This window comes from Rissa tridactyla, chromosome 9 (genome assembly GCF_028500815.1).
Source record: "Rissa tridactyla isolate bRisTri1 chromosome 9, bRisTri1.patW.cur.20221130, whole genome shotgun sequence".
In the NCBI taxonomy this organism is placed as follows: Eukaryota; Metazoa; Chordata; class Aves; order Charadriiformes; family Laridae; genus Rissa; species Rissa tridactyla.
Window position 1 is genome coordinate 48,264,258 of NC_071474.1, and position 27,653 is coordinate 48,291,910.

Below are 27,653 nucleotides of genomic sequence, written 5' to 3' on the forward strand. Positions count from 1 at the left end.
GGCCCGAATGCGCGCGCGGCGGCGGCGGCGACTCCCTCCCGCCGTTCGCCAGCCGGGCTCCGGTGCTCGCCGGGGAGAGGCGGCGTCGGCGGAGCGGGCAGCGTCCATCGGCAGCCGCGACAGGTACCGTCTGAGGGGGGGGAAAAAGGGAGGGAAGGTGGCCGGAGCCCTCGGCTCGGCGTGGAGCGGCCGCGCCCCGTGAGGGTCGCGCCCTGTTGAGGGTCGCCCCCTCCTGTCCCTCAGAGCCCCGGCACCCCTCAGGCCGGACCCCCCCCCCTCCGGCTCTCCCCACAGCGCCTGGCGCCGGCTGCCACCCCCTCCCCGCCCTCGCCCTCCTCCGCCTCCCCTCGGCGCGGCCGGCCCCCGCGGTGCCCGCGCACCGGGAGCTGTCCAGGCTGTGGGGCTCCCGGGGGGGGTCGGGGCGGGGGATCTCCCTCCTCTCGGCGGGGCCGGCGGGGGGACCCCCGGCTGGGGCGGGGGGCGCGGGGGAGGTGTCGGTTCGCCCCCCCCCCCCCGCACCCCCGGCGGTGAGGAGAGCCCGTTAACCTGCCGGCAAAAACCCGGATGTCTGTTTGAAAAAGTCCAAATGATTGTCTCCGACACAGTAACGGCCTGAAATGTGGCTTTTCTTTAATTTTTTCTTCTTTCCCCCCCCCCTTTTCTCTTCTTCTGCCCGTTACACAATGAAATCAAGTTTTGCAGATTTATATTCCTTTTCCTCTCACATCCTTTCAGCTTTATTTAGCTGTTTTTTGTACTTAGTGGTTGTGGGAAAAGGCTAAACGCTTTTAATCTGTTTGGTCCCCCCCACTCCATGAATGAAAACGCAGGTTTTTGCCGCTCCTCTGCCTCGGAGGGGAACTGATTTTTTCGGGTGACAGCTCTCGTTGCGTTCCCCCTCCCCTGGGTCGTTGTGTTTTGCTTTGGCAGTAGAACTCTCAAACTCCCGCTGGTGCATCCTCGGCGAGCCACCGAGCAAGAGCCCTGAAATGTCTGCGGAAATCACCCCAGTTTGTTACTCGCCGAGAGATCGGATGGTTTCATAGCAGCAAGGATGCGTGCAGGGAGATTTTCAGAGTAGGCTTATGAGTAGGAACCGGATTGCTGGGTAACTACAAATTAAATGTCTTTTCCCCAAGTCAAAATGACTTTAGCGATGCTCCTGAGAGGCAGGGTTTGGAAAGCGGTGCTTGAAGCGCGCTGCAGTCAGCTCTCTTCACTTACAGCTCTTCGCAAGTGCTGTTCATGTTCATTATTCGTTCAAACATAAGCCTAAAAAAATGCATGTAGAGGACTAAAATAAAAAAACCCCAAATCTGTCAAGTAAAAAAACCACACAACTAAAACTCCCCAAAACTATATTTTAAGGAGCTGTAGTCAGCTACTGCTGTTACAGTAAGTGAGTGACAGGGAGATGCTGGAGTGTGTATGGGGAGTGTCTGTATTTTTAAACTTCCTTGCTTTGCGGACTTTGTGTGACATTTAATTTTTGTGGTTTCCTCTGCCTGCCGGCAGTTAGACCTTAAAAATAGGAGACATTTTCAGGCAGCAAAGGAGGCGGTGGGGGGGAAACACCTACAGCCACGAAAAATCCAGGTTCAAATGCAGTTGCAATGCCTGCATCAAATCTTTTAAACTTTGAATTGGTTGTGTCATCTAACTCCCTCATCTGTCTGCCAGTCGATCTATTTGCCCTCCTTCTGTGAAATAGAAAGGATTTATAATTTTTTCAGGGGAATCTACTTTACTTGCTCTGTGGAACGTTAATCTCTTATTAGGGGCTTTTCAATGAAGAGTCAATTCAGAAATGAATGGCCGCATTGAAACTGAAAACTCATGTAAATCACTAGTGTAGGGAAAAATCAGTGTTTGCTTATTATTCGGTAAGTGTTGTAAAGCTGTGTGCTAAATGCACCAGCATTATTTCATGTTTTTTGGGAAAGCCTGAACACCTGTACAGTTTAAAGCTGCTCTGCACACCCTTCCTCGGTCAACACAACCACAGGATGAGGAGTAGCACTTAAGACATGAAAAGCAGAGAGATGGCTTAATTTTGTGAAAATGGAATATGTAATCTATAGTGAGATATAGAGCTCTTTTTTTTTTTTTTCTTGCTGTATTTGTATCAGAGAGCTTGCCTCTCTCTCTTCAGTTGTAACAGGAAAATATGCCAGTAAAGACATTAGTTAGGCTTATTTTCATGTAAGTGCAGTTCCTGTTGTTAGTCATTGTCATTAGTCTTTGGTATAGGTTGATACAGAAATGTTTTCAAGTTTTTTTCTGCTTTTCCAGGGTAAACCTGGTAATGAACAAAGGATGTTTTTACCATTTTCTTCATGCTGTCGTTGTCTGACGTCAGCACCTTGCTAATTATGTTTCCTGACTTTGCTCAATCAGGGCTTTTCTCATGTATTTTGTTTGTAAACAGATGGAAACTAAACTATTGTGTGGGATTAAATCAGCTTCCTTTTATACAGTCTAATTTGTAGCACAATAGTTGCACATCCTAGCTGTTTGAAACAAGCAATTTGTGTTTGTTGAAATGTTTCATACTGATTTCAGTTGTTCTTTTTCAATAGATTTTGATTTAATTCACTCACCTTGTACGCCAGTATAATTGGTTTGTGCTTATAAAAGTCAGAATTTTTAGTGTTTAATTCCAGTTTGCTTAAAAGACTGTGCATGTTTGTGGAGCTTTTATACGTTTTTCGTGTATTGCAGTGACAGTGTGCGTTCTGGATGATGGTAGTGCCTGGAAATGCCCCAGTCATACAGCAGGATCATGCTCTGGAGCCCGACTTAGGACGAGACTCAACGGAGAGCTCTGCCATGGGCCCTGAGACGGAGCCGGCATCCCAGGAGGTTGGCCCGGAGCTGGAGGAGGTGCGGAAGCTGCGGGAGCTGGTGAGGAGACTGGAGATCCAGAACCAGCACCCAAGAACGAAGAGTAGCAGGAGCGTGCTTGGGACAAACGTGCAGAGTGAGCTCCGTCCCGGCATGGATAACCATGACTCTGGTCTTAATGGGATGGAAATTAATAATAGCATCAATGCCATAACTGAGAAGCGAGAATTGCAAATAATGGCAGATCTGCACAACCAATTAAGCAAAATAAGAAAAGAGGAAGGAGAGAACAACTGCCTAAAAAAAGACAGAGATGCCCAAATGCAATATAGTTGCAACAGTGCCACTGAGGAATTGTCTTCCAGCACGTGTAAGGTGGAAACGAAGGCCGAGGATAACGTTAGATGTTCTTCACGTATGGATACAAGCAATAGCACGGAGCTTATGGGAAACTTGGTCATTGCAGGTAGCGATCCCTCAGTCAAAATAAACAAACAAAATCCCAATGCAAAATTTGGAGATCTAGAAAGTCTTTCAAACAACACTGATCTGGATGAAGTGAAAGTGTTGGAACTTGAAAATTGCAACGAAGAAGAAAATAGCTGGTATGTATGTCAAAAGTTTAGTAATGTAGGGAACTTATGCTGCTGCAGTTGGGAGTTTCTGTGTTTAGGTGTGCAATAATTTTTAAGGGTATAAAGTGATTTCTTTACAGTGCTTGTGATTTTTAGCAGCAAGAATGCAGTTCTCATTATCGGCTGTTCTTATTTTTAAGACCATTGTGCCAGAGCATTATTTAAAAAAAAAAAAAAAAAAATCAGTTTAACTGTAAGGCTTCTCTTTCCCCCTTTCTTCCTGACACTGCTGTAGCAAGGACAAAAAGACCTTCCGCTCCCTGTTAGTGTGTTTATGTATGATGTATGCAGATGAATGAATAATGGACTTTTTAAACCTGGTACATAACATGCATTTAAATACGAATTTTGTCAAACACAAGCTGAGACCTCAGACCATCTGGAATTTGTGGCTTTTGCTGGTATCTAAGAAGACAAATCACTTCCATTTCCTGAATACTGTTTCTTTGCAGTTAACCTGTTTCTTTTGTTTGGAGACGTGAACTGAAACAGATCAATGATGTAATCCTTAACTGACCTTTCTTTGTAGCACTCTCTGCTTCACCAGCAGCCTTGTTTAGAACTTGGTTTATAAATCGGCACGTTAATTTCCCTTGCCCTTCCAAAGCTAGTTAAAGTCTGGGGCTAATTCCAGCTCATGCAATAGCTGTGACTTGGAGTTTTTACCTAGAGTTCTTAATTTTAAGACTTTGTAGGATAGCCTCAGGGATCTGCAAATTGTGTTTCAAAATGGGTAGCTAGAGATGAATCTGGCAGCGAAGATAGCGCTGCAGAATGGTTGCTGAACACAAACCAAATCTTACATGCTAAAAATTCATTAGCCATTATAAGTGAAGGTAAACTTTTGTTTGTTAATGGAATGGAGCTCAATAACATAATGCCGTCAGCTCACATTGAAATTCAAGCTTATATTAAAAACAGGTGAAAGCATTTTTGAGATGACAAATGAGGGAAGACTGATTTTCAGCATTAGTTAGTTTTGGAAAGGAATGTACAAAGTTAAAGTGTTCTTCAAAATTGAGTTTCTTCTTATGTGTTCTTTTCCTGGGCATACAGAAAGTTCACTCACACCCCTCTCCTGCTGCAGATGGTACGAGTGAATTCTCATTTGGTTTTAACTTCTACTGCCAGTCGTGATTTTATTACTTTTTTTTGCATTGCAAGCTCTCTGTTAAAACCCAAATACTGCTGCTAACTTGATCACTGAAACTCTTTAGCATACTTAAACAGCATTTTGAGCAGATTTCTTAAAAAAAATAAATTTAACAAATTGAATTTGGAAGACAGGCTTTATTTTTATTGTTTCCACATTAATGAAAACAGCTGGTTTTATATTCATGTGATGTGAGAGATTCTTCAAAGTGTATTGAGTCGGTAAAGAAACCAGACAGAGTCTGAGATTTACATGGGCAGTGAATACTGTCCAGTGCAATCAGGAGAGATTCTGCACCCAGAGGCTCAGTTTACTAACCTTTCCTTGAGTTTGTGGCTAATTAGGCTGTTCTTTTTACCAGGTACCCTTCTTGCTAGACCTTGTAGGATCTTCATGTTTTTGATAATTCCATTTTCTTGTCAGATTTGGCTAATATAGGCTAATAGATTAAAAAGAGGCACCCCAAGGAGGTTAAATAAAGGTGGTATTGCAGAGCTCTTGTGCAAGTTCTATTATCATAAACTACCTTTGATCATGTTGCATTGCTTCTGTTTGTTTTGTTTCCCTCTTGTCAAACAAACCTGGTAAAACAAGAAGCAGCTTTTACGATGTTCTTGTTCTAGAGTTCTTCAGCAAAACTGAAAGTGGGGAATGAGTGATGTATGTACAGTCAATAGTGCGTGGCTGTGCTTATTGCCAAATATCCTAAATTCTCTTCATAAGCATGTCTCACATACTGTCTGTGCAGATATTAATGCATTCGTATCAGCAATAACCAGAAAATGGTGATGGTTTAAAAACAAACAAACCTTAATGTTATATGGATTTAAGATCAAGTTTAATAAGGTGGCCTTGCTTATTAGGGGGAATTTTTGTACTACCTTGATGGAAGGTATCTGAATGTGTCGTGCGGTGCATTATTAGAGCAAATAGCTTACTATATTGTTACATTTGCAATAATATATATTAGGAAAATACTATGTATTAGGAAAAAAAATGTAGCTAATATTGGAACATGTGTATTGTGTATTTTGATATTTATGATTTTTGGTAATTTCTGAGAAGTTCACAGTGCCTTTGTTTTTTCCTGTGACCGATGAATTGATAAATTTTGACAGCCCAGCCTTAAAAACAAGGTTGCGATTGAGCTCCTGTGAAACGTGAGGTTTCATCACCTACATCACCTGCGGCAGCTGTAACTCTGTCCTCCTTTGGTGTCTGTCCCTTGACATGCTTTCTTAGGTCACTTTCTCAAGTAGCTATTCAAAATTGTAAATATCCCGGAGACCCAATCAGGTGGAAGGTGGCTTTCTGTGCTGTTATGTTCAGCATGATGCTAAACTTAGACTTCAGTGGTGTTGGCCCGTTACTGGTCACCAGTTCTTTCACTTATGCTGCCCCTCATTGCAGGTCAGCTCCCGAGCGGTTTGTAGGGAGGCTGTGACCCCTGCAGAAGGGAACAAATGAGATATGCCTGCAATAGCCTTATCTTGTTTGTCTTCCTTAGCGTTTCTTGTTCTTAGGTACTCCCCATACATAAGAATTAAGTTGTGGTTTTCAGTGCATTTAGTTTATTGTTCTTCCTGCAGTGATTTGTGTTCAGCATTTTGTCACGCATTCCCATGCTACTTGTTTGGTGTTTCGCCAATTGTCAGTTATTTTTCCTGGTAAGACTTGGGAGAGAGAATTTTGACTTGGAATTATGAAATGATTCAAATTCCAACTCCTCTGAGCTATAAAATGTTCATATTAATATGTCATTGGGTGAAACAGAGATAAGGAAATGTCAGAAGTGAAAAGATTTAAACTTTTTCTGTACTCTCTCCTTTTTACTGCTTTAGACTATTTTTGCCTCCGTCTCCTCTGATGGAATGAGTACCAAACTCTCTGTCTGTGCCTCACCTCCAACAACTTTAGGTTTTCTCCTTGAGGGAAGGAAAGAGGCCCTTGTACGTGTCTCCCCAATGTTGCTGTTGCTTAAGATCTTGATCCCAGTGGCAAAACTTCTACTGTTTTAACGCAGGACTTCAGATAAACTTTTATGTATGTTCTGCTTTTTTTTTAAAAAAAAAAAAAACCCAAACCACGCTGTAACTATCAAGCAAATCTGTGTAACAGAACCTTTTCTTTATGTTTCTTTTAAATCCCCAAGTTCCTTTTAGAAGAATATGTAAAATATGATCAGTGTGTACATGAATGTAGAGGTCTACTCAGCCTAACATGGTCCTGTTTTTGTGGAGTGAGGAGGAGAAGGAATCCATGTGTCACTCAGGTGAATCCTGCGTTGCTGATACATCCACTCCTTGCACAGTTTTCCTTCCCAAAAGCCTGTCTTTAACTGAAAACAGGTTGCGTTGCCTTTGCCCCTTGGCTGTGTTGTCTCCCGCTTGACCCAGGAGTTCAACACAGCAAGTAGGGTGCCCTTGAAATAGTCTTTGTAGGAAGAAGCAGCATGGTTTGCTTAAATAAATTACTATTTAGGAGTTTCCTGGGAGTGTATGTTTTTAGCCTTAGCCCCGTGTCCAGTGGCCTTCTATATTATTAATGTCTTGAGGCATTTAATGCAACATACTGCAGGGTATCATTGTTCTTAGCTTGCTGTACCATCAGAGAGAGGAAAAAATTTTCTGGAGCAGTTCCGCCTAATGAGGATGTGGTTCTCCACAAAATTCAGGTACTATACCAAGATAGCATCATGAAAAAATATGGCATCTTGTGCCTCTAATTTGGGGAGAACTTTAACTCCCTACTCTCTATATAAATCCATTTGTATGTTTCTACAGGTGTAGTTTGCCTGTGATCCCTCCTTGACAACAAGACTCTACATGACTTAAAAAGAGTAATTTGCAAGGTCTTAGTTTCTCAGGCTGGTCGTCTTATGGAAACCTTCTAGAGATATTTTTAACAACGGATCAGTTAGCTCTGTTGCATTAAGTAATGTACCGATGACTTATCAAAAACATTCCCTGATTGTCTAGTTTGTTTGGATGGCGAGTTACCCGTTTGTGCTGGCTGCAGCTGGGCATTGCCGTGGTCCCTGTGGTGTCTGTCTCTCTGCCCACAGGCTCTGGGTAGCCGGGCTCCTCCATCACCCTTTTCTACAGCTTTTGTGTGGAGTGTTTTCCACAAGATTTTTCTCATTTTTTCCTCTTATGTTTCTATCATTTCAAGACCTGGAAAGTATTGTTTCACTGTTGCTTTCCACAACACTATATTGTCCATATTGGTATTTTTGTTCAACAATAGTGTTTAGATTTGAGATTAGAACAGCATAAGCACAGTAATAAACCTGAAAAATTATCTCTCTGAAGTCTGATATATAAAGGAAAGGAAAAACTGTTTGAAATACATACTCTATAAAAGAATTTAGCTGCCTTCTTAGCACTTCATGGAGGTGTATCTTATAAATCTAAGTTGTTCTGAACATATTTAGCTACCTCAGGTCTCTCTGTCCTTGCACTGATGTATGTAACTCAAAGGTTGGAAAATCAGGATAGTGTCTGCCATCTGTTGTAGTGCTGTGGAAGATGTATAATGAACCAAGCATGTGTCTTAAAAGCTGACGTTCATTTCACTTTCAGTTTTATTTACTAATGTACAAGTTATAGAGCTTTCTGCAGCCTGAATTCTCCTCTTATGATCTATACATTTACTAGTGCAAATATTCTACATGATTAGGACCTTAAATTCTCAGGCAATACTGGCTTGCACTCTTACAATTGAACTGATGTGTTACTAAATTGTGAAGGTGCTTTTTTTTAGTGCAGTGTGCAAGTTGAGGAAGTTGTGATAGTATTTTCTACATTCTTGGGTTTTTTATTTAAAGCAGTATTTTCAAAATCAAACAATAATGGCTGTTAATGCCCATAAATCCTCCTGTAACATTGGCCCCAAAAGAAGAATAGTATCTCTAGAAGATGCTCTGCTTTTAGTACATTGGAATATGTCAGAACAAAGTGTAAAGAATCCCACAAATTTATTTTCAGTGCCTGCATTCTTAATGGAAGAAAAATCCCATGTTGTGGTTGTTGCACAACTAAAACTACTTGGCTTTTAACAGAGGTGCATTTCATAAAATACTTTATATCAGAAAGTGAAACACAGAGACTTGTAAGCAGAAGCTAAAGATGCTTTATCTAAGGGTTTCCTCACAGAAGCTGAAGAAAATCTCATTCATATTTAATAAATTATGCAGCAAAACCCCAGGACATCAAATTGAGAATATATGCCCAAATGTTTACTTTCTGAATTTTGTATTAGGCCTGTAACTATCTAAATAACTTCTTAATTGTCATTTGTTATTTGACAAAAGGAAACATTCAAAGCATAACCTTTTGCCATTTAAACAGAACATGCTTCCCACCCCAACTGCTGAGTTGTAGGAACAAAATGCAAGGTAAAGCGTTTTCAGTAATTGGGTATTTGTTAAACCCAAAAGACTTTGGCTGACTCGTAAACTGGCAGTTGAATGCATGCTTAATGGCTTGCCTGAGTACATTTTTTCCAATGATTATTGGATTAAATTAACCTGACAAATCAAACAGCCGTAGAGGATAAAACTACCAGAAATAAAACTCTGCTTATTTTTAAACAGAGCAGAGTGAGTTTAGCTTATCACAAAAACCTCTTTCAGCAGAAAGCCTGTTCCAGGTCAGCTAGAGATGTGGTACGGTGTTAACCTGGCCTCTGTTGCCGCAGTGGTGGTTCCACGGTGGCTAACGGAGGATGACACTGTCTGGGGGGAAGTCTCTAGTAAAAGGGGACTTTTGGTTCTTAATATTGTGTCCAGAAAATATTCACTTCTGTTTGTGGGGCTGGTGTTTTTAGTTTATCAGCTGATGGTGTGCAGTGCTGCAGAAGAACAAGTTATGCCAGCGTATTTTGAGAAGTTAGCTGGCTAAATGCATTGAACCCTTCCCCAAAGCTACTTAAAAAGGCAAATAGTAAACCTGACCCTGTGAAATCAAAGCAGAATTCTCTTTTTTTATAAGTTGCCTGTCAGTGCTCTGAAAAATTGAGCTGTGCTTACTTAATTGAGTTTAGTGAAATTGTAAGTGAGACCATCTCTTGCCAAGCGACTCGTCAGCTGAAAAACGAGAGTCCTCTGGCAGACTGCAGAGGATTGGGACACCCCAGGAACAGTTACCTCTGCTCCATGTGGAAACGGTTCTAGCAGTCAAACAAGTGTTATCGTTTCCATCTGACAGTCCTGGGCAGAAACACAATTAGAAGCATGGAAGGAGCTGGGTAGAACAACTCCTTCCTGAAGTAGAGCAGGGTTTTCTCTCTCAACCTAAAATATGTGAAGAACAGCGTGACCTGCCCTGAGGAGGCTGGTGGCCTCTTTTTTGTTTGATGGTTTTATTGCTGCTTTTTGGGTCTGACCTGTAAAATAAATCCAGAGAGTGAGCACTTTGCTTTCTCTGTTTTATTGGATCTGAGTGGATGTAATGCTCATTTATCCGTGCAGAAATGCAGCAAGATACGCTTGTGGGCTCTTTCAGAAAAGATAGCATTGCGCATTCAGGAATATTTGTGTTAGTGTTTCTCAGCATTTATTTTGTCAATAGCAAATTAGCTTTTGGGTCTTTTTTATTTTATTTGCATGTGTGTTTTGTGTAAAGCTTGGTATGAAAAAGCTTCTGTATGAGACATGACTAAAAAGACTGAATCTCAACTCCCTGCAAAAGATGGGTCTGGCCAGGGGGAGGAGTATTATTAAGATCTGTAAAGGCATGAGTGGCATGTCAAAAGGCAATAAAGAATAATTACCTTCCACCTGTATCCCATCCCCAAGAACCAGGCAATATCAAGAGTAAATAGGGGGTAAGAGCTTCACAACATGAGGATGGAGGTGGTTCTTCACCCTGCAGGCTGGTGTGTGGTGGGACTTATTGCAGTGGGGTGCTGTGGGTGCTAAAAGCAGATACAAATTCAAAAAAGGGATTAGATGCCTTCACTGAAAAATAATTCTTTTGAGAGCTGTTGCATGCAGGGAAGCTCAATCTGATAGCCCCAAACTGAAGAGTTGTGGGAATTCAGGACAGCTTTCTGCATCAGCACAGCTTTTGGATTGTTTCCATACTTATCCTTACCTGGATACAGGATAGGTCTGATGCCAGTGCAGCATTTTAAATATCCCAGTTGTTTGTCTGTTTTATTTTAGCCAATCATTGCTTTCCTGGATAGGACACCTGACAAATGAGTCCCATAGTATGTTTCTATATCTTTTAAACATGAGGGGTTATCGAAATTAGTGGGATAATTACTAAAATATCTGATGGTTTATATTATTTTTATTGGGGAAAGGAGTATTTTGTGAATTGAATGCGAGATGTCTGTGCGAGAATGAGTAACTGGAGCAGAAAGACTTGAGTTATTGCTAGAAGAGAGAGCAGGAGGCGCGTGCAGACTTTCCTTGTAATCTTAAAACCACCCTTATGATTGCTTTATGCTCAAATATTGGATTTTGCACTGAGAAAGGTGAAATATTATGCATACATCAGTGCGAGAACAGCTGTTGGGAGTAGCGTCAATCAGTTCACAGAACCACAGAGTGGCAGGGGTTGGAAGGGACCTCTGGAGATCATCTCCTCCAGCCCCCTGCCAGAGCAGGGTCACCCAGAGCAGGTGGCACAGGAATGCATCCAGGCGGGTTTGGAATGTCTCCAGAGATGGAGGCTCCACACCCTCTCTGGGCAGCCTGTGCCAGGGCTCTGCCACCCTCAAAGTAAAGAAGTTTTTCCTTATGTTCAGATGGAATTTTCTGTGTTGGCGTTTGTGTCCATTGCCCCTTGTCTTGCTGCTGGGCACCACTGGAAAGAGTCTGGCCCCATCCTCTTGCCACCCACCCTTTAGATATTGTTCAGTATTGATGAGATCCCCTCTCAGTCTTCTCTTCTCCACCCTGAACAGCCCCAGGGCCCTCAGCCTTTCCTCATCAGAGAAATACTCCAGTCCCTTGATCATCTTCATAGCTGGACTCTCTCCAGTAGTTCCTTGTCTTTCTTGAACTGGGGAGTCCAGGACTGGACACGGCGCTCCAGATGCGGCCTCACCAGGGCAGAGTAGAAGGAGAGGATGACGTCCCTCGACCTGCTGGCCATGCTCTTTTTAATGCCCCCAGGAGACCATTTGCCTTCTTGGCCATAGGGGCACATTGCTGGCTCGTGGGCAACTTGTTGTCCACCAGGACTCCCAGGTCCCTCTCTGCAGAGCTGCTTTCCAGCATGTCAACCCCTAACCTGTACTGGTGCACAGGGTTATTCCTCCCTAGGTGCAGGACCCTACACTTGCCTTTGAACTTCATTAAGTTCCTCTCTGCCCAACTCTCTCCCTCAGCTTACCCAACCAGTTGTGTCAAGTGTGGCTGTAGCTAGGTTGCTGGTGACCGAGAGGGTTGTCACCTTCGAGCAGTTCACTAGATGAAGCAGCAGCGGAGTGGTGCTTGAGAGGAAGGTGGCGGTGGAAAAAACAGCAGTTGCGTGATTGTGTGCGTGGAAGAACTCTCTCTCTCTCACAGGAGATTATGAACCATGAAGCCTGTTAAGGTGAATTTGCCAGATGCAGAGCTGTGCTTGCCGCAGGCCATGCGAACAGCAGAGCCAACTGAGAAAGATGGACCTGAGAGCTAGACTGCATGTTCACAAATGACAGCTAAACTTCTCAATTGGGTTCCTGTATGTTCATACCCCAAAACTTAGTCTCAAAGCATATTTATCAAAAAGTATTCAATATCCACACAATTTCAAAGACTTGGAAGTTTTCTTCTTCTTCTGGTACATTTAATTCTAAGAAATTACATTGTGGCCAAATTTGGTAGTTCAAAACTTAACCTGAAGAATCGTATGACCTTATTAACAAGATAAAAAAAGTTTCTGCTTTCAGAAATCTCCTCTCTGCTTTTTAATTGAGTTCAGAGGGAATCAGCCTCTCAGACTCTTCCAGAAATTGCCCAGATGCAGGTCCTTAAGTTCGTCATGACAGAGCTTACTTTCCTACCCCTGGATCCTTTCTGTGATCCTTTGAATGACTTCAGCAGAACACTGTGTTGAATTTCTTTTCGTAGCAATGCATTCATAGTACAGTAACTATATTAACCCATGCATATTAAGATTACTTAGCTGGAACTCTGATGTTAAAGTAAGCATATACGTGTTGTTATATGCAGGAAATTTACTGTCTGTGTGGGCAGATTCTGTTAATGACTGCACTTCTTGTTTCTATTCCTGCTGGCGAGTGATTGAGGTCTCGATGCCCTCTGTCTGAGGGTGTTCTTCTCCAACTGACGTGCAAGAATTAAAAACTCTTTTATTTTTGTGTCTACTCAATACTGATTTTTTTTTCCCCCCTTACAAAAGTTTTAAGTGTGTTGCTATTTATATGTTAAAATATAGGGTACCTTTTTTTGTGTTGGGATTTTTTGACTTTAAAAATGTGAATGTGGGATATGTAAGTAAAATTCTTGAGGTGCTTTTCCATCTGGCTGCTATACCCTTGGACCATTCTTGAGAGATGCTGCTTTACACAGGATCAGTTGTAAATAATCCGAGACTATAAGATGATTAAATCTGTCTGTAGGTAAGGCTAATCCTCTACGTATATGCAAAACAATGCTAAGTGTATTAGAACTGTTAAAAATTTAGGCTTTAGGAGAACTTATCTAAGATTACAATAAAAAAAAAAAAGGAAACATCATACACAGTCATACTTCCTAACCATCTGAAGCTTTCTAAATCTTCCAATTAAATGATTTATCCCTGGGGTCTGTGAATAGACTTCTTGCAATTCATTCCGTGTCTCAGAGAGCTGCTGGTAGAAGACCAGAGATGACTGTCACCTGTGGTGCAATACAGGTGGAATATCCAGAGCTGTGGGGTTTTTAACAAAAAACACCACAGTTAAACTTCTCAAAGCAGATCACCTTGAATCTCAAGTTAGACCCACCTCCTCACCCTTGCTGTTTTGTCATGGGATGGGTTTTGGGGAGATGTGTGCAGGGAGAGGCAGGTCCTGGTGAGTATACCAACAACTTAACTTTAGTAGTATTGAACCTTGCCTTGCAGAGGCTGTGTACTTTCTCTGCAAAGCCATGTTTAAGTGAATTTTCTATTGTGTCTGAATCATAGTATGCAATTTAAACTTCAGGTTTTTTCCCCTGTTTTTAGTTTGGATAACTTTTCTGTTGCTTACTGTTAGGTATACTTTTGTAAATGCTACGTCAGTGGCTGCGTGCTTTGAGTTAATGAGCATTTTTTACTGTCTCCTCTCAATCCTTGTAAAGGCTCTATGTGTCCCCGAGAAAATCTACTGCCGATCAGAAAACAGACTCGCCTTTAAAATGGTGCCGCCAGGTGTTGGGTAATCCCAGTCCCGAGACAGAAGCAGCCTGCCGGACTCTTCTGAACAGACTTGATCAAGGTACGTGAACTATAAGCATTGCTTCTTCAAGTGTCTTTTATTTCCACTTGGGTACTTTACATTATTGAGAACTATAAAGCAAAGGAGACGTGACGTGGAGCTCCTGTAGTGGAGAATATCTGCAGAGAGAGCACTTCCGAAGTTGTGCTCTTGGTGCCTGTTTGCACCGTGTTTGGCATTGCTCAGAAACCTCCTTGCTTTTGGTTTGCGTTGGTAACGCCTCAGCTGCTGGGGGGAGAGAGCGTTCTGTAAGCTTAAGAACACTGGGCTGATTACAAGTAATAGACAAAACAAACTGAATGGTGATGTTTTGCCTCACTGTATTGTTTAAGACGCAAGTACAGGCATTTCAAATTAATTGTCAAATCGACCACCTTGTTTTTTGCTTTTTAATATGTTCAGAGCCTAAACGCTACAATGTATTTTAGCGTTTTCAGGTTCTTAATTCTTTTGTTTTAAACATTTTAACATCTTTAATGTAAAAATATGTAGAGGTAAAAATGTGCTTCTGGGGAGTAGAGAGAATCATATGAAACTATTATTGCAGCTTTTTTCTATATAGAAAAAGTTAGTGTTGCTGAGTGTTTCCAATGGTGATTATTCGTACTGTATCTTACCATTAGTATTATTACCTGGGTAAAATAGTTGTCTGATGCTCAGAGCTTACAATAGCGAGCCGTTAATTCTGTAACTTGGAGAAATGGTGTCACTTGGAAACCTAGTTTTTATTACAGTTTTATCATCCCCTAAAAGCACTTTGTGGTGGCTTTCAGCCGTGTTCCTTAACCACTGGGGGAGAATCCCTTACTTAACCTGCCCGAAACAAAAATGCTACAGAGCGCTCAGCTCAGTACTCACATACCACCATCATAGGCAGCATTCAGGGGTCGTAGGTTTGTGGGTTTTCTTTTCCTTTCTCAGAGCATGGAAGGCTCGATCCCATATTAGCCTTTCACTGATGTAAGAGCTGTTAGAATAGATGCATCGCTTACTTCATTACAAAACTGAGAAGGTTATATTCTGTTTTTGCATATCTTAGTACATCACCTGGAATCCCTCCGGTGGCTATCCTACCTGTGTCTTTTCAAATGCACTCTGGGTTTGTATGGAAAATGTGTGAGTCCTGGGCTGAACTGCTGATAGCCGAGAGACTGAGGGGATTGAAGTGAATAAATAATCCTTTTCTATGTTGTATAGCTTTCTAGATCATACACATACAGCTTCCCTATATAGGCAAGTGTGATTTACCCTGCAGCTGGAGGGATGACTAGTTTTTTTATTTTCTTTAGCAGCTCCTCATTGCAGAGCAGGACGTGTTGCAACCTCATCTGTCTAGTTTGACTCATGAACATCTAAACACAAAAGCTGTGGTTAGCAGTGTTTGAAAATGTGATGTTTCTGAGAGAATTAATGTTTTGAAGTTCAGTGGTGTTCTTAACTGCTGAAAATACACCCCCCAGTTTGGTATAAAAGTTGTAGTCTGCCTGCGTTTTGAACTGGCTGCTTTGTCTTCTAAGGGAATGCAATAATTTTGACTGCAGCTTGACCAGTAATTTGACCTTAGTGATTTGAAGTCTGAGAGGCCACTGTTTTGGTTTGGGTTGGGTTTTTTTTAAGTTTACATACTGGCAGTGTTTTGGCACTGCTTGTGCTCAGGCTTATTTTGAGTGTAGCCTTGAAATTCCTGAACTGAGATAATTTAATGTAGTTTGAGAACAAACTTCATTTACTTTTTCAAGCGCAGGGGGTTTATAAACCTGAATGAAGATTCATTTGATTAACTCTCTACTTTCTGTCTGAAATGCATTCCCTTTTAGCTGAAACAGTCTGACTTTATATTTGTGGGGGAAATAAAAAAGAAAACTATTTATATAGTGAATCTTCATTATTTTCTTAGCTACTATTCTCCCAGTGTCCTTAGTGTTGTAGCTGCGTATTTCCAGCTTCAGTAAGTATGGATGCACTGAGTTTTGCTACCTGGCTTCTTTTGATTGTTTCGCTAACTCGTATGTGAGTCTATGCGCTAAATATTTCAGAATGGTTGTTTTTTCTATTAATGTGCTCTCCTTTTAATCTAAAGGCACGGCATCTTTTGTCGTTTAATGCTGTTTTGATTCCATCATTAAAAATTCAAAACAACACGTGTAAACATGAGGTTCAATGGAGTTCTTTAAAGTGAAGGTGGGGTGTAGAAGTGACAGATATTATGAAAACAGTCATCTGAAACTTTCAGAAATGTATGGCCTCTTTAAAGCCCAGTTTGTCAGTAGTTATTCCTGGAATTCTGAAGAGAAGTGACAAAACAAGTTATAGGGGAGAGTGAGCAAGGGAACAGGCGCTGCTTTGCTTCCTGCATCTTGTAACTGACACCATCAGGGTGTCTTATTTGAAGTACATCTGTTACAATATTTAATCTTGTTTGACCTGATGCCTTTCTTTATCTTATGCTCTTTGATTTTTAAAAATAATTTGCTAACCTTTATGGCTTTTTTGTATTTTTTCCTTCTAGCCAGTAGATGGAAAAACCTGTATTGCAGTCCATTGGCCTCACCAAGCGCACATAATTTGAATACAGAGACAGGCTCCTGTAGCAATGCACTAAACTCTCCCGGGCATCTCAAATCGACTAACAAAGCACTACTAACCTGTGGCAGCTCAGGTATGGCATGTCAGTAGAGCAGCGCAAACCTGCGGTGTTTAAAATGCAAGGAATATTACTAATTGACACAGGGAAAAGTTGTCAAGAGATGCAAGTCCACCTGTAGTGTTTTCTCCTTTTAATTTGCTCGCTTGCTGACCCAGGTTCCATCTGTTACATGGGAGAAAATCTCCTTGCATTCTAAATGTCTTGTAGTTATTTCATGGCTTTGTTTTTTTAGCTTTCTCTCTATATATTTATAAATTGTACTAATTGTGAGTGACTTAAAATAGAAAACAGCTTTTGGGGCAAAGACAATATTGCTCTTGAATAATATTATCATACATAGGTGTTACCTTTATAAAGTTACTTGGATTTGGTTTTCTGGCCTGAGAGTTTGTGAAGTTTTCTTTTGAAAATATTGCTTAATGTAGAAAACAGCAGGAAGCCTTGTGCTTTAAGATAAAAGGTGTAGTCTCCAGGATAAGCCTTTAAATTGTCCGAGTGGGCAGCTAAACACAAAATAACAAAAGCTTTCCATCAGACTTAATTGTGTTTGGAGTAAGATTTCCTACCTTAGAGGCAACTTATACAAAATTCTTGTTCGAAGCCTGTTTTTGCAGGTCGGATAATGCAGCTTCTCCTAAATGGCTTGGCCTCAAGTCTGCCTTGGCATTTCAGCCGCTGCCGAAGGAGTCCACGTAGGCTCTTTCAGGAGCTTCGTTTATCCTTGATGCAGTTTGTGCTCAGTTTCCCAGTACAAATGCTTTGCCCCCTGGCTTTATTGTTAAAGGAATCTTCTTTAATTTGTTTGGGGTTTTTTGTGGAAATTGCTATATCCTAATTAGCATGTTTGAAAGCATAAGGCATGTTTAACAGTTTATGTCTTGAAACTTGACGTTAAATGAACCTTTTTTTTTTTTAAGAAAAAAAAAGGGTTGCCTATGGATGTTTTCACAGCTGCAGGTATGCTTTGGAGATCTGCTGGTTTTCTGCTGTAAATAGAAATTAACACTTACCTCTGTTTTGCAAACAAAAGGATGTATGTTTATTCTTGCAAGCTGAAATCTGCAGGGAAAAAATCTCCAAATCAATTTCTTGGTTTTGATATGAGGTTGGTTGGCAATTTAGATGCCTAACCACCTTTTCTCCCAGAAAAGGTTACTGATGTGTAAAACCAAAGTGTCTGTGCAGCCTCTAGACTTCTTCATTCACTCTGCAAATCTGCTGGTGCTGTCAAGGGTACCAAAAAAAAAAAAGCCAAGTATAGAACAGGCTTTGTGCATGTAGGATTATCCATGAGAGTTCACTTCATCTGTTTGGTGGCTCTTCCCTTGTGACTTGTGTAAGTGCTAACATGAGTTTAAAGTTCACTGTCAACTTGATTGACTTGAATCTAATTTTATTTCTAAGAAAAATGGAGCTTCCCTACCATTCAAATGAAAAACATTTTACAGTAACTTCCCTTAAAAACTAAACAAAACCCCCCTTCTACAAAATCCAGATGTGCTGTATTTTGAAGTTTCTATAATGAAAACCACAATGAGTTCATCTTGCAATGTTGAGCCACAACGTTTTTTCCCGATGAAAGAATGTGAATGTTTTTCTTCTCCTCCTTGACTGTTTTTGAATAGACCTGCAATTTGAAATGCAACAGTCAAACTAAACCCACACAGTTGAACTGGGAACTTTTGCTTTTTAAAAAGCTGTATTCAAGATACAGCTGCTTTAAAAATACAGTTTTTGGTATTAAAGGAGGTATTGGTTACAGCAGGAAACCTCTGCTTATTCATTACACTGCATCCTGCAGGTGCAATCCTTCCTCTCATTTTGGCTTTATTTATTTCAACTGCTTCCAATGCCTTTTCCTGACACCAGAAGGAAAGAAAGGGGATTATGGTACAGAGCCATGCAGCCCTGGTGCTGGAGTGTCTTGATGTGGGGTGTGTATTTGTGTAACACACACACACACACACAGACATGCCTCTGACACTACAGTCACGCTGTCACTGCACTATGTCAGCATCTTGAGGCTTGAAAATCTTTGTGCTTTTTCAGGTGAGGAATTTGAGGCTTACTGGTACAAACCAGTTTGCTCACTGTCCATGTAAGAATTTTGTTCTGGACTTCACACCTGTGTTTTCTGTGTCATCAGTTACTGCTCTTCAAAACTGGTTGAAGAAATAACGTTGGGAACCTGCTGCTTTTTCCTGCCTGGCTGGAATTAACCACTGTTGGAAGGGGTTGCTCAGCAATGTTTTTTAGATATTTTGCCGAGAACAAACAAAATCTTTATTTCTGGCGTCATTGTTGAGAATTGTTCCATAGATGCACTGCCTTCAAGACTTCCTAGAACACAGCAGGCAAAACTGTGTAAGCTTAAGTAAAAGTCAATGGTGAATGACATCGTATAGATGCTTTGGGAGGCTGACTGATACTCTTGATTTGTTCGCTGGTGTGCTACAGCCTACTTGTTGCTATTAAAGTGATGATCTTGAATCCCTGCTGAGCAGGATTTGTATTTCTTAAGCCTACTCTAGCTGAAAGTGATGTTAAGTGCTCTTAGGCTCTTGCATATCTACTGGCTTTATCTGCCCTTCTGGCAGACTGTGGTTTTTAATTTTCTTTTTTGGTGGGTCTAAATCTATATAGTACTAATTGCGACCCTGTCTTGGAATTCCTTTAAGGTAACGATGTACTCTCTCCTGAAATAGCTCTGTAAGTTATATGGTCTTATGTGTCTGTGGTGGAGGGCTAGTTACGCTAGGAGGATATTATGGTATTTTGTAACACGTGGCATAGATAATCATGTTTGCCATGTAGAGGTTTCACATTCACTAATCCTTCTGTTTTTCCAAAAATTTTTGAAGCAATGAGGTTTTTGGTGTTTTTTTTTCCCCATGTGTGTGGTTTTGTGGTTTCTGGTTGTTTTTTTTTTTTATAATACAAAGCAGTATGGTGGTTATAAAATAGGAAAAGAAGATGGAGGTATGCTCAGCACTGTGTGCCCTCTCTCAAAGATGCTACCCTGAGCCAAAATGAACGTTGATGAAATAGTAGCAAGATTCTCCTGTCATTGCCTGCATCTGCCTCCATCCCGTGGAGATGCGCTAACTGCGAGGGGGTGCTCAGCCTTCCCACGGCAGCACTCGCCCCAGGTGCCAGGGAGAGGAAGACCAAGGGCAGTTGTGATACCACAGCTCGGGGGGGGGCACTTAGGAGCCTCCCACATTTGAAGGGCAAGTACCAGTATAGCCCCAGAGCTACACGCCGTGTTCTCATCTCCCTGTGGCAAGTAGTAGTACTCTTACGCCATGAAAAATACTGACTTGCTTGACTTAAGAAAAAGTACTAACAGGTAAAAGTTTGCAACTAGTGATGATTCTGATGATATTTTTATTATTATTCTTCAAAAGGAAAATGATTTGTTCCTCTTCCTAATGCCTGACTTAAGGAAAAACTTAGCCGGTGGAAAGATCCTTCCAGTTTGTTTTTTATGACCTGCTGTATGAATAAGCTGTGTCTTTCCCTGTAAGAGAGAGTTTGGTTTATGATCAGAGGAAAAAAAAAAAAAGGGATGAACCTCAGGGACGGGGAGGAGGCAATCTAGTGCAAACTCTACATTGCATAAGCAGATTGCATGTCTGATTTTTGTGGTACTGTACTCAGAAAGCCATTTGGATCCTTTTACTGCTATGACTGCTCACCAGTGCCCTACAAGCACTTTGTGTAACTTTGCTGCTTAATATCTGGATCAATAGTTGCCCCTATCTCAAACTAGGCAGAAATAATACTGATCTTTTAAAGTATTTTTACCAAGCATCCCTTTGCCTTGGATGCTAACCTTCCTGGATAGAAGTCCACAGTTCTCTCCCCGCACAAAGATGCTCTGCCTCCTGACGACTGCAGGTTAAAATACTGAGCATTGTGTTCTCAAGGAATTTCTAACTTCTTAACTATTTCTAGCAACCACACCTCCAGTTCACAACTGCACTGGTTTTATTACTGGAATAAATACTCTGCTGCTCATTCTTGGGTTGTGTGTGGCTGTCTGAATGCTTTTTATGTTCCTCCTTCCTCTCTCCCCAAAGGTTATTTGAGCATGCATTCTGCGCTGAGCTCTCAATCGTCGGTGGACAGCGAGCTGAGTACCTCTGACGACTCCATCTCCATGGGATATAAACTGCAGGACTTGACGGATGTCCAGGTGATGGCACGCCTTCAGGAAGAAAGTACGTGACGGCGATCTCCTTTGTGTTGCAGTTTCAAATTGTAGAGAAATGTAGATGGGTTCCAGCTGTTCTTCTCTCCCCCTTTTCCCCAACAGAAAAGAATTTAATAGATCATTTGAAATGTTTGTGATTTGCAGGGGCTTCCTTTAAAATTCTACAGACCCAAGCAGTTGTAAAATATTCTCCAGATTACACCTCTTAAAGCAGAGGATCGTCTTAAAAGTATTATCCGAAACCCCAGTTTGTTGAATATGTCAGGACCCTTTAATACTCAAAAATACTCCATTGCGGATTGTCTCTGAAGTACAGGTGAAGTTTCCCGAGCAGCTGTCTTGTGATGGTAGCAGTTTAATCAGCAGCAGCTCACAGTTGCCCGCCTGGTTGCTGTCCCATCATTGCTGTCCCCTCACTTGGGCAAACACAAGCAGCTGTGCGACTGTGCTGTATCGGTCTGGGGAACTGATCCGGCTGAAAAGATAACCCAGCAACATTTTTTGCTTGTACGCTTTTGTTTTTCTGAGCAGGCTGCTTAACTGCAGCCGGAAATCCTATCAGAAGCTGTCTAGAGGACTGAATTGTACAAGTTGTTTATTTCGCAGAAGATGCAAGCAGTATTTCACTGATGAGTTGAGTAAAACTAAGAATTCAAGAGTATTAAAACGGAAAGAGCTGAAATTACAATTTAAGTTTTGCTCTGGTAAAGTGCTCTGCAAATTTAACTTAAGCGTAAAACATTTGTGTCCCAGTGTGTGGGGACTTCAGGGCCCTGATCCAGTTCCCATTAAATCATTGGTAAACTTTCTACTGACTTCAGTGTCATTTGGATGAGGTCCTAATTGAAGATCAAGGTGGAACGAAGTGGTTGGATCTGTTGATCTCTGCAAATTAATCATTAATTTGATTTACAGGAAATAGAGAATGAAGTTCTCTGTTTTTCTTTTGGAGAACATTTACTTACTTTTAGTACTGTGCCTTTAGAAATTTGAAAAATACTATGATCTAGGAATTGGAATATGAGACTAAAAGGAGCAAAATACATAAGATCCTGTTATCACTTTATTACACCTGAGCACAGCTGAGGAAAAGTTTTATTAAAGCGAACAAAGCAAATAACAGCCTTTTTCTTTCTAAATTCGAGTATTTGCTTATGCTTTGTGATCACTTAAAAAATAGTGTCAAAGAAATCCTGTCACGTTACAAAGGTTCCAGTGAAATATGAAAAGTGCTTCATTCTCAGAATGAAGCTTTGTGAAGGGAGAAGTGAGGAGCGCTTGCTTTTTTTAAATCCCTGCAGTTGAAGGGACTGCACTGAGAAGAGGGTTTTTCAGAACTTTAGCTGACACCTTTCTCAAAAGTCCCTTCAACAACTAGTTTGCTAAATTAGTTCTTGGTAAGAAGTTGCTTGGATTTTGTTAGGCAAGAAGACTTAACTAAAGGCGTAAGTTGGGGAGGACCTGTAAATAAACCAGATTAGATGTACTGTAGATGTCAATAAAAGCAGGTGGTTTTTCACTTGCAGGCAGAAATTCAAATCTTTGTTTCAACCTGTTGAAATGCTGGTGGGTGCGTAATTAGTTGAACTGAAACACTCATACTGTAAATTAAACTCCTATATCTAGTTAACCTAGCAGAGCTTGCATGGCAATATATATAGTCCACAGTCACAGCTGCTTGTGTATGTGACGTGAGGAGTAATTCAGGTCAACTGGGATATTAACTCTTTTCTCTAATTAAACAGTACTGATATGGGTGACACTGTTCCAGTTTAGAGATTCCATAAGCTGTGAGTGTCCTCGGTAAAGAGAGTTATTAACTTTACTCTCCATCCAAGGTGAAACGAATCACTGATAAAATCATTGCTTCTGGATTTGTGTTGCAACTGGGTAAGGAATTTCTATTTTAAAGTACGATGACTTTGAGCCGTGTTGCCCTCTATCCCCAGGCCTCCGTCAGGACTGTGCCTCTAGCTCTGCTTCGGTGTCACGTCGCAGTTCCAGTGCCTCCCTTCACTCTCTGCGAAGAGGTACCTACAGCGACCAGGAGTTTGACACATACAGCCTTGAGGATGAGGATGATTATGACTGTTCCCTGTCATACCGCAGCGCTCACAGATACTCACCATCCCCACTCAGTTCCCCCCGATGTCAGTCCCCTTCTTCCACTGCAGACTATGGCAGGTCATCGACTACCCGCATCCGTCCCCCAAGGAGATCTGTGCAAAGCCCGATGCAAGACCGGCTCAAGTATGCGAACAGCGAAGGTAAGCTAGTTGTGAGCTTTCGATAGGAGTCAACGGAAAGAATTTTCATAGAATAGAATCACAGAATGGTTTGGGTGGGGAAGGGACCTTAAAGGCCACCCAGTGGCACCCCCTGCCCTGGGCAGGGACACCTCCCACCAGCCCAGGTTGCTCCAAGCCCCGTCCAACCTGGCCTTGAACCCCTCCAGGGATGGGGCAGCCACAGCTTCCCTGGGCAACCTGGGCCAGGGGCTCACCGCCCCCACAGCAGAGTTTCTTCCTGAGATCTCATCTCAATCTCCCCTCTTTCAGTTTGAAGTCATTACCCCTTGCCCTATTGCTACATGCCCTTGTAAAAAGCGCTGTTGCTTAATGGAAGCTAAGAATTAGTTACACACTTGTCTACTTTTAAGTGCCTGTGTTTTTCAAGAGAGAGTCTAAATCGTTATACATCTCCATTGCTATCAGAAGCGGCAAATAGAGAATTTGCTCTTGATTTCAGAGGAGATGCGCCACAGCATGCCCAACCTGGCCAGGACGAGCCTTCGAGCTTTGGAGTCTGTACGGAGCAGTCGGAGCTTGGAGTCAGATCTGCAGGTGCCGAGCAGTCGAATTCCAAGGACTCAGCAACGGTCAGGAGGTCAGTGCCGTGTCCTCTAGACACCACTGTAGGTGACTTCTTTTTGTCTGTTTAACTGACGTGGCTACGCGCGAGGTCCTTAAAAGGTGTAGCCTGAAGTGTTCTTAAAATACCGTTGCCAGCTGGGTTTTGCTTTCTCTTGTTATTCCACTTCTAGGTCTGGCTCCCAGTAAGCTCAGGTATTCCTCCGGTGCTGGGCAATCTCCCTTAACCGTGCGGCAACCGCTGAAAGCAGGGTCATGCACAAACTCTCTGTTAACACCCAGGCAGCCGGTCAAAGCCTGCAGTTACACAAGTCCTGTTAGCGGAGTTCGAAAACCACAGGCATCTTCACTTAGTACAGGCTCTTCCAGCAGCAGTTGCACTACCAGAAGCAGTAACATGGTCACCGTGGCAAAAAATTCACCAATTAAAGCACGCACATCTCTTGGAGGAATCTCGGTGCCCAAGAGCAAACCGACGCTACCATCCAAGAGGTAAGTGTGAGGCTTCAAGCCTCACAGACTCGAATGTCTGCCTGTATTTCATAGACTAGAAACACTTTTTTATACAGTTATATTAATCTTTGACTTTGAAGTATGATATGGGTATAGAGTTGGGTCATGGCTACTGATTAACTTCAGGTTTAGGGTTGAGGTTGGGGAGCCATTAAAGAAAGAGTAGTGCTTAGCTGGAAGGTTCCTGGACTTTATTTCTTTATTTGCTCCAGTCAAGGAGCAAAGGGTTGCAGTTCCTTTAAATACCACTAAAATTAAATTTGGTGAATGTATGTATGAACTGGCAGGCTGGGACTCAGCAGCTTCTGGGCGAGATACCCCTTTTAACTATGTAGTCTGTGACCAAACCACTCAATACTTCAGTATTCCATCTGTTTAAAAAACGTAAGTGCTTTTTTTTTTTAAACAAAGCTAATTATTCAGGAAAGTGAAGAGGCATAGGCTCAAACTTATTTCTATAAGCAATTACCATTATGGCACATATTTATTGGGTGCATATATTTATTTTGAAGGGGAAAAACTCTTGAAAGGACTAGTAAACTTTCTTTACTGTTAATATAATAATCCTCCCGGATGACCTACTTTGGTGCCTCTGTGACTTTGCTACTGGTAAAATAAGCTTGGTGATTTTTTTTCTTCCTTAGTCTTTAGTTAGGACTCCAGGTGGGCATTGTCCCAGGCCTAATGAGTTTTCAGAAGGTTTGAAAAGTAGGACAAACTGACAAGGCTTGGCTTATTTTCTGTATCACTGCTTCTGTCATCAATGCTTCTATATCATTACAGTGACTTCATACAACAGGGGGAAAGCAGAACATATATAATCGTTTCCAAAAACTTACTATTTTTGTTCTTGCTGCACAAATCTGAACAGATATAGGGGCCACATCTTAATCCAGAAGGATGCAGTGGATTTTTGGATTTATTTTTTTTTTCTTTTACATTTATTTCTAGCTTTTATGATTAGCTTCTTAAACATTTAGACAGTGGATATCTGAAGCTTGTAGACAGTCTAAAGCAGCAGCTGTTCAGTTAGAACGTAGTCAAGCTCTAAAGAATAAGGCCTCTAAGTAGCTTCTAACAACTTTATGCACAGGCGGCTTTATGCCATTTTAGTGTGTTCTTACCCCATGGTCCTAAGGCATCTGCTGCGCTTTTGTGTGCGGGAAATCCACTACCAAATTGCCAAAAGCTATTTTTTTACAGCTATTTGCCATACAATTGCAAACTTTTATGATTGTGGGAAGTTGACTCAGTATCAGAGTAATAAGCAGTAAGTACTTGTTGATTTTTAATATCCTGTCATAGCCTTCAATGAATTGTATCATCTACTTACTTTAAAACAAATACTTAAAAGGGAATATTTAAACTCTTGTAGTAGTACTCTATATACAACCTGATTATTTTTCATGTGTTTAATCACATTTGGAGAGAAGATTTCTCTTGGACTCAGTCATGGGAAAACCCCACAACAGCGTTATTTATCCTGCTCTGCTAAATTATTATGTCACTGTTCAAGTACCCAGTAATAGTCACTTAATGTCTCTAAACTGCCCCAAATTGCTGGTGTGTGAGCTGTGCAGGTGTGACTGCAGCAGCTGACCCAAGACAGGCAGATGTTGAGATTGTCCAAAGCCAGATGTTGCAGAAGCCCAGAGTAAACTAAAGCCTCAAACAAGACAAGAAGGCTGAGGGGAGACCTTTTCGCTCTCTACAGCTCCCTGAAAAGAGGGGGTAGTTGGGGGGGGGTTGGTCTCTTCTCCCAAGGAACAGGCCATGGGACAAGAGGAAACGGCCTCAAGTTGTGCCAGGGGAGGTTTAGGATGGACATTAGGAGAAATTTTGTCACTGAAAGGGTTGTCAAGCATTGGACCAGGCTACCCAGGGCAGTGGTGGATGATGGTTGGACTCGATGATCTGAAAGGTCCCTCCCAACCTAGACCATTCTGTGATTCCTGTGCACGTCGACAGCTTCCTGGGGACTTTGCTGCTTGTAGCTGTTAGTGACCTTTTTTGTGTGTCTCAACCCAGATTTCCCCAGTCGGCACAGACAGCTCAGGCTGCCGAGGATGATTCCTGGAAGGATGGGTGTTACTGACAACCCAAACCGCTGCCACCCAACTCTGAAGCAGACCCCCAGCTGGCTGGGCGGTACTTGAAACTGGAGCTCCAGAGCCCCACCGCACTGCAGACTGGTGTATATAATAGTTCCTCTCCTTCAACGCAAAGTGTCCTCGCCTTCTGCTCTTCTACGACAGCCTGACCTCTTCATGGTGGAACAGACAACTGCTTTACTGGGTTTCCACTCTTCAAAATGTTACTGAAATGAGACTTCATATGAAGACCGAAAATAGCCTTATTTCCTGTAAACCTCTACTTGCAGCCCTTTGGAACACACAAAACCTTATGTGACCTGCTCCTGAGGACGCTTGCATAAAAAGGCTGCTGTTGTCCTGTTGTGCCCAAGGGCGGCTTCGTGCTGTTGCTGTGGTGGGTTGCACAGCAGGGGCTGGGGGAGACTAGAAATAGTTCCGTAGATGGTAGAAGTAAGACTTTTTAAATTCAACCTGACCTACTCTAATATTTGTCTGAAACTCAGCTGTTTGTTTGGTTTTTTTTTTTTTACTTCTGTATAGAATGTATTTCTGCTACTTTTTATTGTTTGTTCTAGAAGAGGAAGCAGGTTTTTATAACTGTCGTACACTTCAAGCTGTTGTATTCAAGCGTGTGCATCACGGTTCACCAGTGAAGGAGCGGTACACAATATTTGTGTGGGTTTGTGAACAGGCAGTCGCAGGGACAGGGGATGCTACTGAAAAACTGCTGTTTATCAGCGTCTTCATATCTCAGATGAGGAAGTTAACAAACACCAGTTAAAAGTAAACTTTTAAAAAATAACCCTCCCTGACTGATTTGACTTGAAGTGTTTCCCTTGGATCTCTTTCAGGTAGCCCCTACCTGCCCTCACTTTTGTAGAAGTTTTCTATTGCCTCTTTGGCTACAGAGGATTCTGTTTCAGTGTCCTTTTCCTCAGCAAGTGCTGGATGCTACAAAGACACTCTTTAGTACAGAAAACATGCACTGATAGCAATGTTCTCCCTGCCATCAATGTGATTTTGATAGTGTAGTTTAATAAAATGTTCTGGTGCTGAAATACATCTGCTTTATTCAAACAGCGAGCCTGGCTCATGAGTGGTTTTGTGCTGGGAATGAGGCTTTTCAGGATCTGCCTCTGCACTTCAGCTCTTAAACCCTGCGCAGGTAAACAGGTCTCCAGAGGAAGTCTGTTATGATACAAGTATTGGTATTTACCTTTAGTGTCCTTGAATTTCGTAAGAAGGATAGGCATTAACTTAAT

At 41.9% G+C, this 27,653-nt stretch overlaps 1 protein-coding gene across 4 annotated transcripts; it reads left to right on the plus strand.

Moving 5' to 3' along the window:
* On the plus strand, positions 1 to 27,653 carry LOC128914563 (SLAIN motif-containing protein-like). Of its 4 annotated transcripts, none has more exons than XM_054213704.1 (10): positions 47 to 123; positions 934 to 1,108; positions 2,722 to 3,449; positions 13,916 to 14,052; positions 16,562 to 16,711; positions 20,782 to 20,922; positions 22,865 to 23,182; positions 23,664 to 23,801; positions 23,959 to 24,277; positions 26,327 to 27,653. In XM_054213704.1, the coding sequence occupies exons 3-10, from the start codon at positions 2,740 to 2,742 to the stop codon at positions 26,391 to 26,393; spliced, it is 1,980 nt and encodes a 659-aa protein (XP_054069679.1). In that variant the 5' UTR covers positions 47 to 123; positions 934 to 1,108; positions 2,722 to 2,739; the 3' UTR covers positions 26,394 to 27,653. The 4 variants fall into 4 exon arrangements, with proteins under 4 accessions (XP_054069677.1, XP_054069679.1, XP_054069676.1 ...); XM_054213701.1 differs by having other exon boundaries at positions 60 to 123; positions 931 to 1,108; XM_054213702.1 differs by lacking the exon at positions 934 to 1,108 and having other exon boundaries at positions 1 to 123.